Below are 14,524 nucleotides of genomic sequence, written 5' to 3'. Positions count from 1 at the left end.
ATCATAAAAATGATCATATCATACCATTGTGATCACTAATAAATAGAAACTCATTAATAACTCAAGAGACACATGCAATCGATACCACACGTTAAAGATGAACAAAAGGACAAAAAAATCTATTACTTAAAAGAAGAAACCAATTAATTGATTTAAAAAATTTGTCGCAAGAGATTTAACAACAAATAAATAAAGAGTGAAAAAACAGAAAAGAATACGAAAACTCTAAAAAAACATTTCTACGTATAATAATTTTAAAATAATAAATTTATTTATCAGACTTTTTATTTATACTAAATTTTTTTAATATTAAAATAATAAGTCTTATAAACAATGTGAAATCTAAAATATAAACTGATATTAAATATTAGAATGAGATTAATTCATACAAAATTAGTGAGTATTCTTAGGTTTAAATAAGGTACATATTTTAAATTATATTTCATATTTAATAATTTTTTATTGAGCCTTCACATTTGTTTTACAAAAAATATTTAAGCTTATTAAATATATTTATATATAATTATAATTATTTAATACAAATGAAAATAGAAATAACCATGACCCAAATGAAGTTAAGGACACGGTCCGTTAATTTCATGGACTTTTATTGTCGGTGTTAGTTATCATATATGTATGTTTCTGCAGCCGTAGTTCTTTATTTGTTTCGTGTTCTACTTGAACGATAGTTACGAATTTCTCCTTGAGCTACACCATAGCCATAACCATGGTGTTTATCGCATCACCCAACCACAAAACCCTAGCCATATACGTAAACCCTAACACCACCACTCTCCATCACCTCAAACTTGCGATCCAACAAACCCTAACCCTCCCAATTTCTCAACAGCGCCTCTTCCTCTCTCAGAGTCACCGATTATCAGCCGCTAATGACGGCGATGATTCGGTTCTCATCTCCGATCTCGGCGTCGGACCCTACTCGACCCTAACCCTTCACATTCCCCTCCTAGGCGGCACCAATCCTCCGGCTGTCCCCAAACCCCGCTTCGATTTCCTCAACTCCAAGCCCCCTCCGAACTATGTCGCCGGACTTGGCCGTGGTGCCACTGGCTTCACCACTCGTTCCGATATTGGTCCCGCAAGGGCCGCCCCTGACCTCCCCGACCGCTCCGCCACAACTATTGGCGGAACCGCCGGCGCCGGGCGGGGGCGAGGGAAGCCCGGTGAGGAGGAGGATGACGACGAGGGCGAGGACAAAGGCTATGACGAGAATCAAAAGTTCGACGAGTTTGAAGGGAATGATGTTGGGTTATTTGCCTCTGCGGAATACGATGAGGATGACAAAGAAGCAGACGCAGTTTGGGAAGCCATTGACAAGAGGATGGATTCACGGAGGAAGGATAGGAGGGAGGCCAGGTTGAAGCAAGAGATTGAGAAATATCGTGCCTCAAACCCTAAGATCACCGAACAGTTTGCTGATTTGAAGAGGAAATTGTATACTCTTTCTTCTGATGATTGGCAGAGTCTTGAGAAGTTCGAGAGTGGGGGTTATTCGTCCAGAAACAAGAAGAAGAGGTTCGAGAGTTTTGTGCCTGTGCCTGATACTCTTCTTGAGAAGGCAAGGCAGGAACAAGAGCATGTCACAGCGTTGGATCCTAAGACTAGGGCAGCTAATGGAACGGAGACTCCATGGGCACAAACCCCAGTTACGGATTTGACTGCCGTGGGTGAGGGTAGAGGTACTGTGTTATCTTTGAAGTTGGATAGGCTGTCAGATTCGGTTTCTGGGATGACGAATGTTGACCCCAAGGGGTATTTGACCGTGCTTAATAGTATGAAGATTACCAGTGATGCTGAAATTTCGGATTTCAAGAAGGCTAGGTTGCTACTAAAAAGTGTCACTCAGACAAATCCGAAGCACCCTCCAGGCTGGATTGCTGCTGCAAGGCTGGAGGAATTGGCAGGGAAGCTTCAGGCAGCTAGGCAGTTGATACAGAAAGGGTGTGAGGAGTGTCCCAAGAACGAGGATGTGTGGTTGGAGGCTTGTAGGCTGGCTACTCCGGATGAGGCAAAGGCGGTGATTGCAAGGGGTGTTAAGTCGATTCCCAATTCGGTGAAGTTGTGGATGCAGGCTGCGAAATTGGAGCATGATGATGCAAACAGGAGTAGGGTTTTGAGGAAGGGGTTGGAGCACATTCCTGATTCGGTTAGGCTGTGGAAGGCCGTTGTGGAGCTTGCTAATGAGGAGGATGCTAGGCTTTTGCTTCACAGGGCCGTGGAGTGTTGTCCTTTGCATGTCGAACTCTGGCTTGCGCTTGCGAGGTTGGAGACTTATGACAATGCTAAGAAGGTTCTGAATAGGGCGAGGGAGAGGCTATCCAAGGAACCATCTATATGGATAACAGCTGCGAAGTTGGAAGAAGCTAATGGCAATACTTCCATGGTTGGGAAGATCATTGAAAGGGGTATAAGGGCTTTGCAGAGGGAAGGTTTAGTGATTGATAGGGAAGCTTGGATGAAGGAAGCAGAGGCAGCGGAGCGAGCTGGGTCGGTTGCAACTTGCCAAGCAATAGTACATAATACTATTGGGATTGGAGTTGAAGAAGAAGATAGGAAGAGGACATGGGTTGCTGATGCAGAGGAATGCAAGAAAAGGGGTTCTATTGAGACTGCCAGAGCTATTTATGCTCATGCTTTGACTGTCTTCTTAACTAAAAAGAGCATATGGCTCAAAGCAGCGCAGCTGGAAAAGAGTCATGGTACCAGGGAATCTCTGGATGCATTACTTCGCAAAGCAGTTACATACAGACCACAGGCTGAAGTTCTTTGGCTTATGGGTGCCAAAGAGAAGTGGCTTGCTGGAGATGTGCCTGCAGCTCGTGCTATCCTCCAAGAAGCTTATGCTGCCATTCCCAATTCTGAGGAAATATGGCTTGCTGCTTTCAAGTTAGAATTTGAAAACCATGAACCTGAGAGAGCTAGGATGTTGTTGGCTAAAGCTAGAGAGAGAGGAGGTACAGAAAGAGTCTGGATGAAATCAGCTATTGTGGAGAGAGAGCTGGGGAACATTGAAGAAGAAAGGAGATTGTTAGACGAAGGTCTGAAGCAATTCCCTTCATTCTTTAAATTGTGGCTGATGCTTGGCCAACTAGAGGAACAGCTTGCCGAGAATGCAAAGCGACTTGATCAGACTGAAAAACGGCTTGATCACATGAGGGAAGCAAAGAAGGTCTACGAATCTGGACTGAAAAACTGTCCTAATTGTGTACCTCTTTGGCTTTCTCTTGCTAATCTTGAAGAGGAGATGAATGGACTGAGTAAAGCTCGTGCAGTTCTCACAATGGCTAGAAAGAAGAATCCTCAAAACCCTGAACTCTGGCTAGCTGCTGTTAGAGCGGAATTGAAGCATGGATATAAGAAAGAAGCTGATATTTTGATGGCAAAAGCGTTGCAGGAGTGTCCTAACAGTGGTATTCTGTGGGCAGCATCAATTGAGATGGTTCCACGTCCACAACGTAAAACGAAGAGTGTGGATGCCATCAAGAAATGTGACCATGATGCCCATGTTATTGCTGCTGTCGCCAAATTATTCTGGCATGATAGGAAGGTGGACAAAGCTAGGACTTGGTTGAATCGGGCTGTGACGCTAGCTCCTGACATTGGGGATTTCTGGGCATTGTGCTACAAATTTGAACTACAGCATGGAACTGAGGAGAACCAGAAGGATGTATTGAAGAGATGTATTGCTGCTGAACCAAAACATGGAGAGAAATGGCAAGTAATCTCAAAGGCAGTTGAGAACTCTCATCAACCAACAGAATCCATCTTGAAGAAAGTAGTTGTTGCACTTGGGAAGGAAGAGAATGCAGCCGAGAATAAACATTGATTTGCCGAGGTTGTAACATCACATGCCCTTGAGCTGTGGCATAAATGGTTAGTTTCGAAGAGAATTTTGAATATTCATCAATAATTTATACTTGAATATGTCTCATAGAATATTGAAGGAGTTTTTATATTTGTTTGATCCATTTTCTTTTTCCTGACTTTTTTTCCTTCATCCGTAACTCTGTATTTTTGTGTATTACTCTTTTGTCATCTACCTGATTTTGTAGTTTATTTCTTTGGTATCATACAATCTTCAACTTGACCTCTCCTATCAATCTGGAAAATCTGTATTTTGTCCAGTTTCTGTTTTGAGTGTTCTGTTGGCATGCTTATAACAATCAAACTAATTTAGCTGTACTTGGATACACAAAGGAAAACATCAGGGTATTTGGTTACAAAAACGAACCTCCAAGCAAGTTATGTCAAGTCATTTTTCATTTTAGTTTTCTGATGCTAATTTCATGACATTCGTTATTTGTTTGTTACAATTTAAGCTGTAGTGAAACTGGTGCAGCTTTTCTGACAAAAAAGATAGCCCGAGTTCCTATATGCTCTTAATTTCCCTCTTGTATTTTGCTTTATATTTATCTCTCTCAAATGTAACGTTGATGATTCAGTGCGCTATAATGGTATAGGGGCACTGCAGACGTTGAGTAACCCTGGGCTACTATATTGTCTTCTCATGAGATGACTTTTTATTTGAACATTACTATTTTCTCACCCTCTCCATTTGGTTTCTTAGCCAAACATGATTTTGAGCACAATTTAGTGTATTTTCTATACATTTTACCCTCTAGCTTTTCCGTAGAGGCAATCTGTTATTTTCTGAGCTGCCACATCTGTTACTGAAACTTTGTGGCAACAGAGAACCGAGTTGCATAGTAACCATGCTCCTCTATAACAAGTTTCATGATCCGAACTGTGTAGCTGTTTAAGTTTTTGTTCATTGAAAATGAACAAGCTGCCTACTTTGAAGACGAGTTGTACTATTATAGATCTCTAGCTTCATCAGGATTGTTGATAGTAGCAAATAATGGTCAGTATATAGTGACCAACTGACTTAGGTTATCAGATTAGGATGGATAAACAATTTCTGCGGATAGGTATAAGGTCAACGTGATGTAGGATGATGCAGGGTAAGAACAACTTTAGCAATCATGGATTCATGTATGATTGGACACTAAGGCAAAGGGATTCGCTCGAAATCTAGCTGTTTGACTTGTTTAGTCTCTGTAGCAGGTCATCATTGAGATTTATTAATGTTGAGGATGGAACATATACTATTTGTAAACAAAATTACTGGTTAGTGTCTAGGATTGGTTCTGTCAACCATGATAGTTTAAAATAGTGAAATTAGGATGACTTGAACATCTGAAACTAAATATGATCACAATTCATAAGGTAGTAATGCCTAATTATTGTGTCAAGTAGCAATTATGATCACAGGTCATTCAGGGCCGTTTCTATCAATTCTAATCGCATCATCTAAAATACCAACATTAGAATTGATGCCATCCTTGAAGGTAAGTCATGATATTTAAATCCAATCATGTGTAAGTGGGACATAGTTGGTAATAATGAAACATTGGGCGAATAGGTCAAACTGGAGCAAAATGAAATGAGGACTGTTCTCGGAAAAGTTTAATAAAACTTCTTGGTGCTCTTTTCAGATTTTAATTACTGCTGGACACTTAATAACAAGAAAAATATAAGATATTGAGCATTCTGCAGTAACTTAGATTCCGAAGTGTTTGGCTTATTAAGGCAGCAAGAAATTGTGCAAGAATTAAATAGTATTTATCAAAAAGCAATCTAGCTTATTTTTGACTGTAGATTAAAGCTCTGATAAAATAAGTACATGCTCAAGTTACTTAGAAATAGGAGGTTTAGAAATGATCCCAGCACAAGAGAATCCCTTGTTGTGCAGTAGTGCATCAGACCATCATATGCTTTGTTTGTTAAGGAATTCAACAGTGTAAGGTTCCCCTGTGGGAATTGTTCATTCACAAAATGGCTTCCTTATGGAATATATATATATATATGCCCAATTCTGGCACAAAATGTTTCACTGTCCCACTTCGGATGTAGTCCTTCATGCCAGAAGACTTTTAAGACATAGTCTTTCTCATCCATGATCAGCATTGCTGGAACCGTGACTTTAGGATCTCTTATGCTACTTTCCACTCCAAGAGTCATGCGTGAATCATTAACTGTACTTGATAAATTATATAAGTAACCTAAAATGTGAAAGAACATTGGTTGTATACAAATATTTAGATATTTAGATTTCACTCCTTGAGAATAACATGAAGATACTCAAATTACAAGGAAAATATATCCACTTTTACCAGATTTTTGAAAGAGGTAGTGGGACTGAGAAGCTGCAAATCTGAAACCAGATTGTTCATATAGTGATGCATAGGTTGCCAATATGGGCGTAGATGGGTTATACAAGTCCATGATTTCCTTGATAATTAACCGCTAATGGTATCACTTCCCGAAAGATTGTGTAGATGTTCCTTATAACTTACCTAGCATCATAATGGAAATTTTGGTGATAAAATTTAGTTTCAGAATTGTATATTGTGTTATTTTTATTCTGTGTATCATAAAACTATGCTGTTTGAGAGATATTGTTTCTGTATTGTGTAGTACATGTTGCATACCTTGCTAACTATTGCTTAATGAATCTATAGAAGACCCACGACATCATCATGGTCAAGTAAGTTTGCCTTTTCTGCTCCGCTGGATGCTCAGAAAGCCTCTGAAATCAAAGGCAATAGTCCGGTAGCCTGCATTTGCCGCATTTGTTGTACGTATTTCTGAGAATCCATATGTAAGAAAACCACTGCCTTTTGAACTGCACCAATTGGATTGTCACTAAAAGTGAAGTTTGACGAAACTGATCATTCAACAATATTCTGATGTGTTCAAGGAATAACTTTCAATCTAAACAACATGGAGCTTTAGTCCCTTCACTTCTACGAGACTGCTGTTTGCTCTCCATCTTATCAGGTGTTAGGAGCAGGCTGTTTCACCGCAGAGTGAGAAAAGGGCGAGGGATTTATGTGAGAAAATGGTGTCCGACAAAAGATGAACCTTACCTATGTCTGTATGCGCAGATACAAACAAATGAAAATGAATATTCTGATACTATTTTTGAGTGCCAATGTTTTTTCAAATGGATATTCTTCTATGACATTTGATAAAGCACACTTAGAACTGATGTTCATGTAATACATGTTTATTATAAGCTTGCAGAGCAATTGATTAAACTTGCTGGTTATTATGGCCTCATTTACGCTCGCTAGCCAGCGTGATAACGCCTCATGAGGTAAATATAAAACACAAGTTAAGAATTCAACGTATAAAACTGGTATAAATTTAAGAAAAATATTAAAATTTAAAATTACGACAAAGAATTCATGTTTTTGCAATCGAGTTATTACAAATTAATAAAATTCTCAATTTATGTAATTACTATGGTATTATACCAATCATTCTGGTATAATTTTTTATTTTAAATAGAAAATCATAAAAGTATAACTAAGTATTTAAAGTATTCTTGCAATGTCCATCATTTATACATATTCAACTTTTTATTATAACACATTACTCTCGTTTAAAAGTGTCTCTTTCGTGAGATCGAATACACATTACATCCTCAAAACTAGTAGGTGTGTTCGGATAAGGTAATTTAATTATTTAAAGAATTTAAATTTCTTTATAATAAAGTGACTTGAGATAAAGTAATTAAAAAGAAAAAAATCACATGAGTAAAAAAGAAAATTTTCAAATATATTCAAAAGTATAAGAAATTTGAAATTCTATTCATTTTTAATTTATAATCACCCGTTCATGAATGTCAAGTCGAGTTGGCTCAATCGAGTTAACTTCAGTTAAAGGTTCAATTTAATTAACTTAACTAAAGAGTTAATCGAGTCGACTTAGGTTAAAAGTTGAATTGATTTGTCTTGAAATAAAGTTTGAGATAAATTAACCTAAGTCAAAAGTTAAGTCGGGTTTCTCCAGGTCAAATGTTGAGTTAGGTTGATTGGATTGTATGTCGAGCTAAATTGACACAGAACAAAAGTCAAATTAATTTGCCACATGCTAAAGGTCAAACTAATTTGCATAAATAGAAGGTTAAGCTAATTTGGCGTAAACTGAAAATCGAGTTAAGTTAACTAAACCCAAGGTCAAGACGAGTCGGTTGGGTGTGAATGTTAGAATGAATCAACGAGGCTGAAGCTTGAGCATGGTCGACTCAAACAGAAAGTCGAGTAAGGTTGACCCAGGTTGGAGATCGAGCCTAGTAATCCCAAACTGGAGTTCGAGTCATGTTTGCTCGTGTTAAAGGTCGAGCTAAGTCGGCCTGGACTGAAGGTTAAAATCAATCGACCATAGTTGAAAGTTGAGACGAGTTAACCTAGACTAAAGGTTAAGCCTAGTCAATAAAGGTCAAATTTTCTGGAGTCAGCCCAAATTGAAAGTCAAGACGAATCGTCTGAGATCGAATGTCGAACTAGCTCAACTAAAACTTAAGAATAAAGTTGAAGTTGTCTTAAAATAGAAATTAAATTGTTTTATTCAAATAAGAAAAATTAAAATTTAAGATGTTTCAATCAGTACATCCAAATAAACTATTTAAAAAATAAAGAAAATTCAAATTTAAATACAATGTATTTCAATTTTTTGAAATTGTTAAAATTCTTCGTTCAAACACAAGTTTCTGGGAAATGCGGAGGGGTGACCTGATAGTATATCGGATCAAAAGTATTTTATACTCTATGAACTCGAGTTTCTCAAATCTCATCATGAATCAAGAAGAAACAATTGATGTAAACTGATAAATTAACATCCCACTCAATAACTAGCACCTACCAGTGTCCGAATTACAAGACCCCTTTCAAGGTACAATAACACCCTCTCTTAACGAGAGACTACAAGCACTAGGATAACTTTACAACAAAAACTGTATTTTCTGCTTAGAAAAAAAAAAGATTGAGGCATGCTTTAAATCTTCACCTAAGTTTCTTTTGTAGACCAACAAAGAAGTCTGTCTAACCATTAAATCGAGAGACTTATAAAAAGTCCTACATCACATGGACCTCTTCGTTAACCATACTTAAAAACTTAAATTTGGCGAAAATTTAAAGAATATACAAAATTCTTTTTCTTTTACATTTTTTAAATCAGAAGTGGATATGTGCAAATTGTATGGTATTGGTGTGACAACTAATTTATACCATTTCTTATTGTTCTGATCTTGTGTCTACGGGTTATGGCTTTGATCATTCCGACAATCGACCAGTAAATTCCACCATCAGAAATTCATACATCAAGGCATACGGTTTTCCAAACAAAAAACAACAAAAATGTTCCATCTTGGGCACATTATGAAGAAGAATTACATTTTGAAATACCAGATTTTCCATCTCAATCAGATTCATTCAAATAATAAATAATGATGGTTTGGAACTGCATTGATCAAAATTCTCTTTCCATGTTAACAAGAAAAAAGATTAACGGTGGTACAACTGAGAAAGGATAGTTAGAGTGGAATTTCGTATCATATTATCTTGTGTCCCTTACTGATAGATCCGAAATGTGTGGTTGTAGAAAGATGATGCATATGAAACATGAGCTAATAAATTAATCTGTCAAAATTGTTTTGTCCTGCACAAGCTTCTGAACTTCAACATCTCCTAACTCTATTTCACTTCCTTGCCTCTTGTGTTCATTCTTAAACATGAGCTCTATCTGCTCCAATGACTTCCCTTTGGTCTCAGGAACTAGCACGTAGACAAACACAATGGCAAGAGAAGAAATAGCAGCAAACAGAAAGAATGCTCCACCCACTGTAATTGCACGCGAAACAGAAAGGAAAGACATAGCCACAAAACCACTACAGACCCTATTGCCCACAGCCCCAAGTGAAGATGCTTGAGCACGCACCCTTAAAGGGAATATTTCAGATGTCAAAACCCAACACACAGGGCCTAATCCAACAGAAAAGAAAGCCACATTCCCACAAACAAGTACAATTGCCAATGCAATTACAAATGATCCTTTTGGAAACAAAGAAAGACTAACCCCTATGCTAAACAAACAAACTGTCATCCCAATTGTGCTTACAAAGAGTAGTGGCCTCCTTCCTTTTTTGTCAATAAGAAGAATTGCTACCAATATAAAAACTGTCTTTGTCACACCTACAGCAACAGTGGCAGCTAGGAGTTTTGCATTATCCTCAATCCCAGCTGCTTTGAAAATCTCAGGACTGTAATACACAGTTGCATCAATTCCAGAAATCTGTTGAAAACATTGAATCCCAATTCCTGTGATCATCATTCTGCGAAGGGAAGGAGAAGGAAACAACAGTTCATACCACACAGGTTTCTCTTCATAGTGTTCACCATTGTCCAAACCAGCTGCCTGCTGTATTTCTGCAAGCCTCTCCTCCACTTCTCTGTCACTTTCATTAGTTTTCAGAAGCACTGATCTTGCTTCTTCAATCCGGTTCTGCATTACCAACCACCTTGGTGACTCGGGAATGATGAAAAGTGCAAAGCCAATGAAAACTGAGGGCAAAATCCCCACAGCAAGCATTATCCTCCAGTTTATGTGAACTGAGAAGCCTGAAAAAGCATAATTTGATACATAGCCAAGCAAAATTCCTAGATTGATGAAAATCTCTGGGAAGGTAGTGAGAAAGCCTCTGGTGGTGTTTGGTGATATCTCTGCAATGTATATAGGGGCAATCAAGCCTCCAAATCCTATTCCAACGCCAGCTAAAAATCTTCCAACCATTAGTATTGAAAATGAAGGAGCAAGAGTCATTATCAGTGAACCCATTTGAAAAATCACTGCAGCTATCGCCATTGTCCATTTCCTACCAATAATATCGGAAGTTCTTCCACCACCTAAACTTCCAAGTAGAGAAATAACGCTCAATATACCAACTAAAAACTCCTCCTTCACCTCTGATATCTTCAGATCTTCTTTTATAAATATAACTGCTCCACTCATCACACCAACATCTGACAGTTGACAAGAGTAATTCATAAAAATATTTCTTAACAAATCTTTCTGTACTGCAAATTTACTGTTATTTAATCTTAAATTGCTATGTACGATAACTTTGTTAATGCTTAATCTTAAGAAAACAATACTGATGATATTCTGATCGGTGGATAGTGCAAAAAAACTAACATTTTTCATTTGGGTATGGTTTTAAAACAGCACCAAAAATCAGTACTCTCAAATCCTAAGCTGAAAATGTAGGAAGTTCTTTCATGAATCGCAGAAAAAGTAAGAGACTACGCGAATCAAGCATACCATAGCCGAGAAGGACATTATTGAGAGAAGCAAAGGTGGCACATGCTATAACATATTTCCTGGTACTGTTCCTCCTTGCTTCCTGTTGCAAAACATCATCGTCTCCCTCTGGAAGGTCGGAGTGCATCCTCTTGTACTCGTTCTTTGATCCCAAAGCAATTGCAGACAACCCCAGTTCACTATTCCCATGTTGTTGGAACCCCATACTATCTCTTGATTCTTTGCAACTTGCAGAAATCTGAAATTGCTGTTGGATCTGAATTATGAGATTACCAAAACCATGGCATGGAAATGAAGATTGACCTTAAAGTATGCAAAGGACAAGAGCGAGCACCAAGTGGGGGCACTTTTTATGTCATGGAAGAAAAAAAACCCCTCTGCCTAATTCCATATTTTATTTGCTTCCACGTGAGACCTTCCACATTTATCATAGTTTAAGTGGTTCTTTCAATGCAAAATCTTAAAATCATTAATAAAGATGACCAATTACTGAATTTTGGCCATAAACTACATCGACATGCTATATTCAATTAATGTAAATAAAATATAATATTCGTAATTGAATTATAAGAAAAACAACAGCAACAGCAACGGAAGTTGCAGTGAATTTAGACAAAGACCATGATGTAAAAAAGGATGAGAATTGTCATCTCATTTTGCAAGATTCCGTATGATCTACTTTAAAATTGAAACATAGTATCAAAACCCATACTAAATCTATTAAAATACTTACATAATCAGTCACACATTAGGGTCAATGTTCATCACTCTGTTTTCTTTATTAAATATCCAATTTGCTCCATGGAAGGTTAAAGTGTGAGCTGACAGGTTTTCCAATATTATTATTTTTTTCATGTAGATGGGTTTTTGAAAAATTTATCGTCTTGCATAAATGAAATGGTGAAACTCTTAACAGAAGTTCAATTCAACAGTTAATTGTCTCGTAAATATATTTTTCACTTTTATATGACGTATTAGGGGTTAAATAAGAAGATTTTAAAGTGAATGTTTTTCTCCATAGTTGTTTTTCTTTCAGTTTTAGAGTTTAATTTTTTTTTCCACCATGGAAGAAGTTGTTCAAAGTAATGAAACTCTTTATGGTTCAAAATTAGCGTTTGTAATTGTTCTAAAAACTACTCCAATATATATTATTTCTTGTTTTATGTTACCTTCTGCCTAATATTTACTCTTTTTAGCTACCCTAATTTTATTTCTATAACGAAATTATAATTTGTGTAACATGAGAACTGACAGTAAAAAGTCTAATTTTAGGATGTGAGAAAGCATTATAGGTAACTCCAATGAATTTAATGAGTTTTTCGTGTTCTTTTGGTAGGAAATTGAAATGAAATTTAATATCTAGTTATTGTGAAGTAATATATCTATTTTTCAAGCATGTTTGTGAGAAAAGTTTATAACACTATATCTTTTAAAAGTTTAGACTATGCAATGTCATTGGATTGCCTTATTTCTATAAGTTGAATACATTCTTCTTATAGAAATTACATTCAAATCTATCATATCATCTTATAAAATAAAGCTAACAAAGTGCTGATTCATGCATTCTAAAAAAAGATTTGATGCAAGAAACATACATTTTTTATTATATGTTTAAGGAAATTATGTTTAACATCAAATATACTATAAAGAACAACAAGTTGAGTTTAGTGGAGATTTTGTCGGCTAAAAGATTATACCAACTCTAACATGCTATAGAAGATAAATAAGTCTCACCACTGTTTGACTCAAGAGACCTATAAATAGAAGACTTGCTTTCTCTTTTGACCTATAAAAAAATCAACTTCCTTTTTTTAAAACAGAATTTTATAATTAATTTAATAAAAGTATATTAATACTAAAAAGTTTCCTTTAGACTTTTTTATAAATATAATTTTATAATTAATTTAATAAAAGAATATTATTACAATTTTTTTTAGACTTACGTTTGTTTTATATGCTTTATCGCCCTGCATTGTTGCTTACAAACCTTCCTCCTGTGATACAACACAAAATTTAGTTTGAAAACCATTATGAAATCAACATACGAATAAACTACACATTAAATTACATTAATATACTCCTAATCAAACTCTCAACAATTTATGAAGTTTCAATTTCTCATTATATATAAATATAGACAAATAAATGAATAATTTATAAATAATGTCACCCACAATCGACTATCTACAACAATATACAACAAACCAACTCACCATTAAACATATACCTAAAACAAAGACAGATGTGTGTTTCACCCAAAACAGAGACACAATTAGTACAATAAAAAAAAAAAAAAACATACTTACACTTAACTTCACAATGAAATTCTGTCTTCATTCCTCGGCAGAGCACAAATTTCTTCTATCATAATCATTTTCTCTTTCCAATAACTTTTTTCTTTATAATTTTTGAACGTGATAAAAATATTATATATTTTTATTTAAGTAAGAATAAATTATCAAGTATCATCTATTATTTAATTGTTATTAAAAATTTGATTAGAAAAAGGAACTAACATGAAAATAAAATTATAATTCAATATATATTTATTAAACTTCCAATCTTCCAAAAATCGATTTAAATATTTACTCAATTATTTACTTTTATAACTAGCCACCACATGACAAATTAACAATTTTTTTTAAATATTTTGGTTTAGATTATACTAAATTATTTAAAAAATCAAACATAAAAAACTTTTAATTGAGAAAGACGTATTTTAAATTAGATTTATGATTAATCAAACATAAAATATCATTCACCTAAATATATCATTAACAAATTTTTAATAACTTCCTACCAATTCAAATTTGTTTTTATATAAAAATTTGAGTTATTAAGCATAAATGTTTTGTAAAATACTAATCCAACAAAAAAAGTATTTATTAGAAAAAAAAGAAAAGAAATTGTTACTTCAAAAATGGCAACCATTGATCTAATTTGGCTAAAAGATTGATATTCTTATCATTATTACACTTATATATATATATATATACATGTACGAACATGTATAGATGAGTAGGTAACATGAAAAAAAAGTGAAGAAACATAAAATTTGCGAGTTTAGTTTCTTAATTAATGATAAGTATTTTCATACATGTTTTTAGATTTATTAATTAACTCAAAATTTGTATTTATTCATAAAATAATGTGTTTTTGTCATTGAAAAGTTGTAATTAGAAATAAGAAAGTATGTAATAAATTGTACAAAGAATTTATAAGTGGAGTGTTATAAGATATTTCTCGCTAAGTCAGCATTAAATCGCTCAGCTAAATAGAGTTTTATTCGCTCAGTGCACCAATGAGCGAATAAAGGACCATTAAAGATATGTTGAAGTTG

The 14,524-nt window shown here is 35.3% G+C and overlaps 2 protein-coding genes across 4 annotated transcripts; one reads left to right on the top strand and one right to left on the bottom strand.

The window, feature by feature from the left end:
- The first annotated feature begins 641 nt into the window (after nucleotides 1–641).
- On the top strand, nucleotides 642–7,121 carry LOC108333945 (protein STABILIZED1). Of its 3 annotated transcripts, XR_001832633.2 has the most exons (3): nucleotides 642–3,894; nucleotides 6,543–6,682; nucleotides 6,782–7,121. XR_001832633.2 is itself a non-coding variant. In XM_052870897.1 (2 exons), exon 1 carries the CDS (start codon nucleotides 728–730, stop codon nucleotides 3,845–3,847), a length of 3,120 nt encoding a protein of 1,039 aa, XP_052726857.1. In that variant the 5' UTR covers nucleotides 642–727; the 3' UTR covers nucleotides 3,848–3,894; nucleotides 6,546–7,121. The 3 variants fall into 3 exon arrangements, 2 of the variants coding, with proteins under 2 accessions (XP_052726857.1, XP_017424961.1); XM_052870897.1 differs by having other exon boundaries at nucleotides 6,546–7,121; XM_017569472.2 differs by having other exon boundaries at nucleotides 6,543–7,121.
- A 2,174-nt stretch (nucleotides 7,122–9,295) lies between these two features.
- Nucleotides 9,296–11,551, bottom strand: LOC108333459 (probable polyol transporter 4). The gene is made up of 2 exons (XM_017568911.2): nucleotides 11,185–11,551; nucleotides 9,296–10,886 (listed from the first exon to the last, which is right to left on the bottom strand). Exons 1-2 carry the CDS (start codon nucleotides 11,387–11,389, stop codon nucleotides 9,502–9,504), a joined length of 1,590 nt encoding a protein of 529 aa, XP_017424400.1. The 5' UTR covers nucleotides 11,390–11,551; the 3' UTR covers nucleotides 9,296–9,501.
- Between the last annotated feature and the right edge of the window lie 2,973 nt (nucleotides 11,552–14,524).

The sequence above is a fragment of the Vigna angularis genome, chromosome 11 (genome assembly GCF_016808095.1).
Source record: "Vigna angularis cultivar LongXiaoDou No.4 chromosome 11, ASM1680809v1, whole genome shotgun sequence".
Taxonomy (NCBI): Eukaryota; Viridiplantae; Streptophyta; class Magnoliopsida; order Fabales; family Fabaceae; genus Vigna; species Vigna angularis.
The sequence above is the reverse complement of the archived record's forward strand: the minus strand, read 5'-3'. Positions and strand labels throughout refer to the sequence as shown.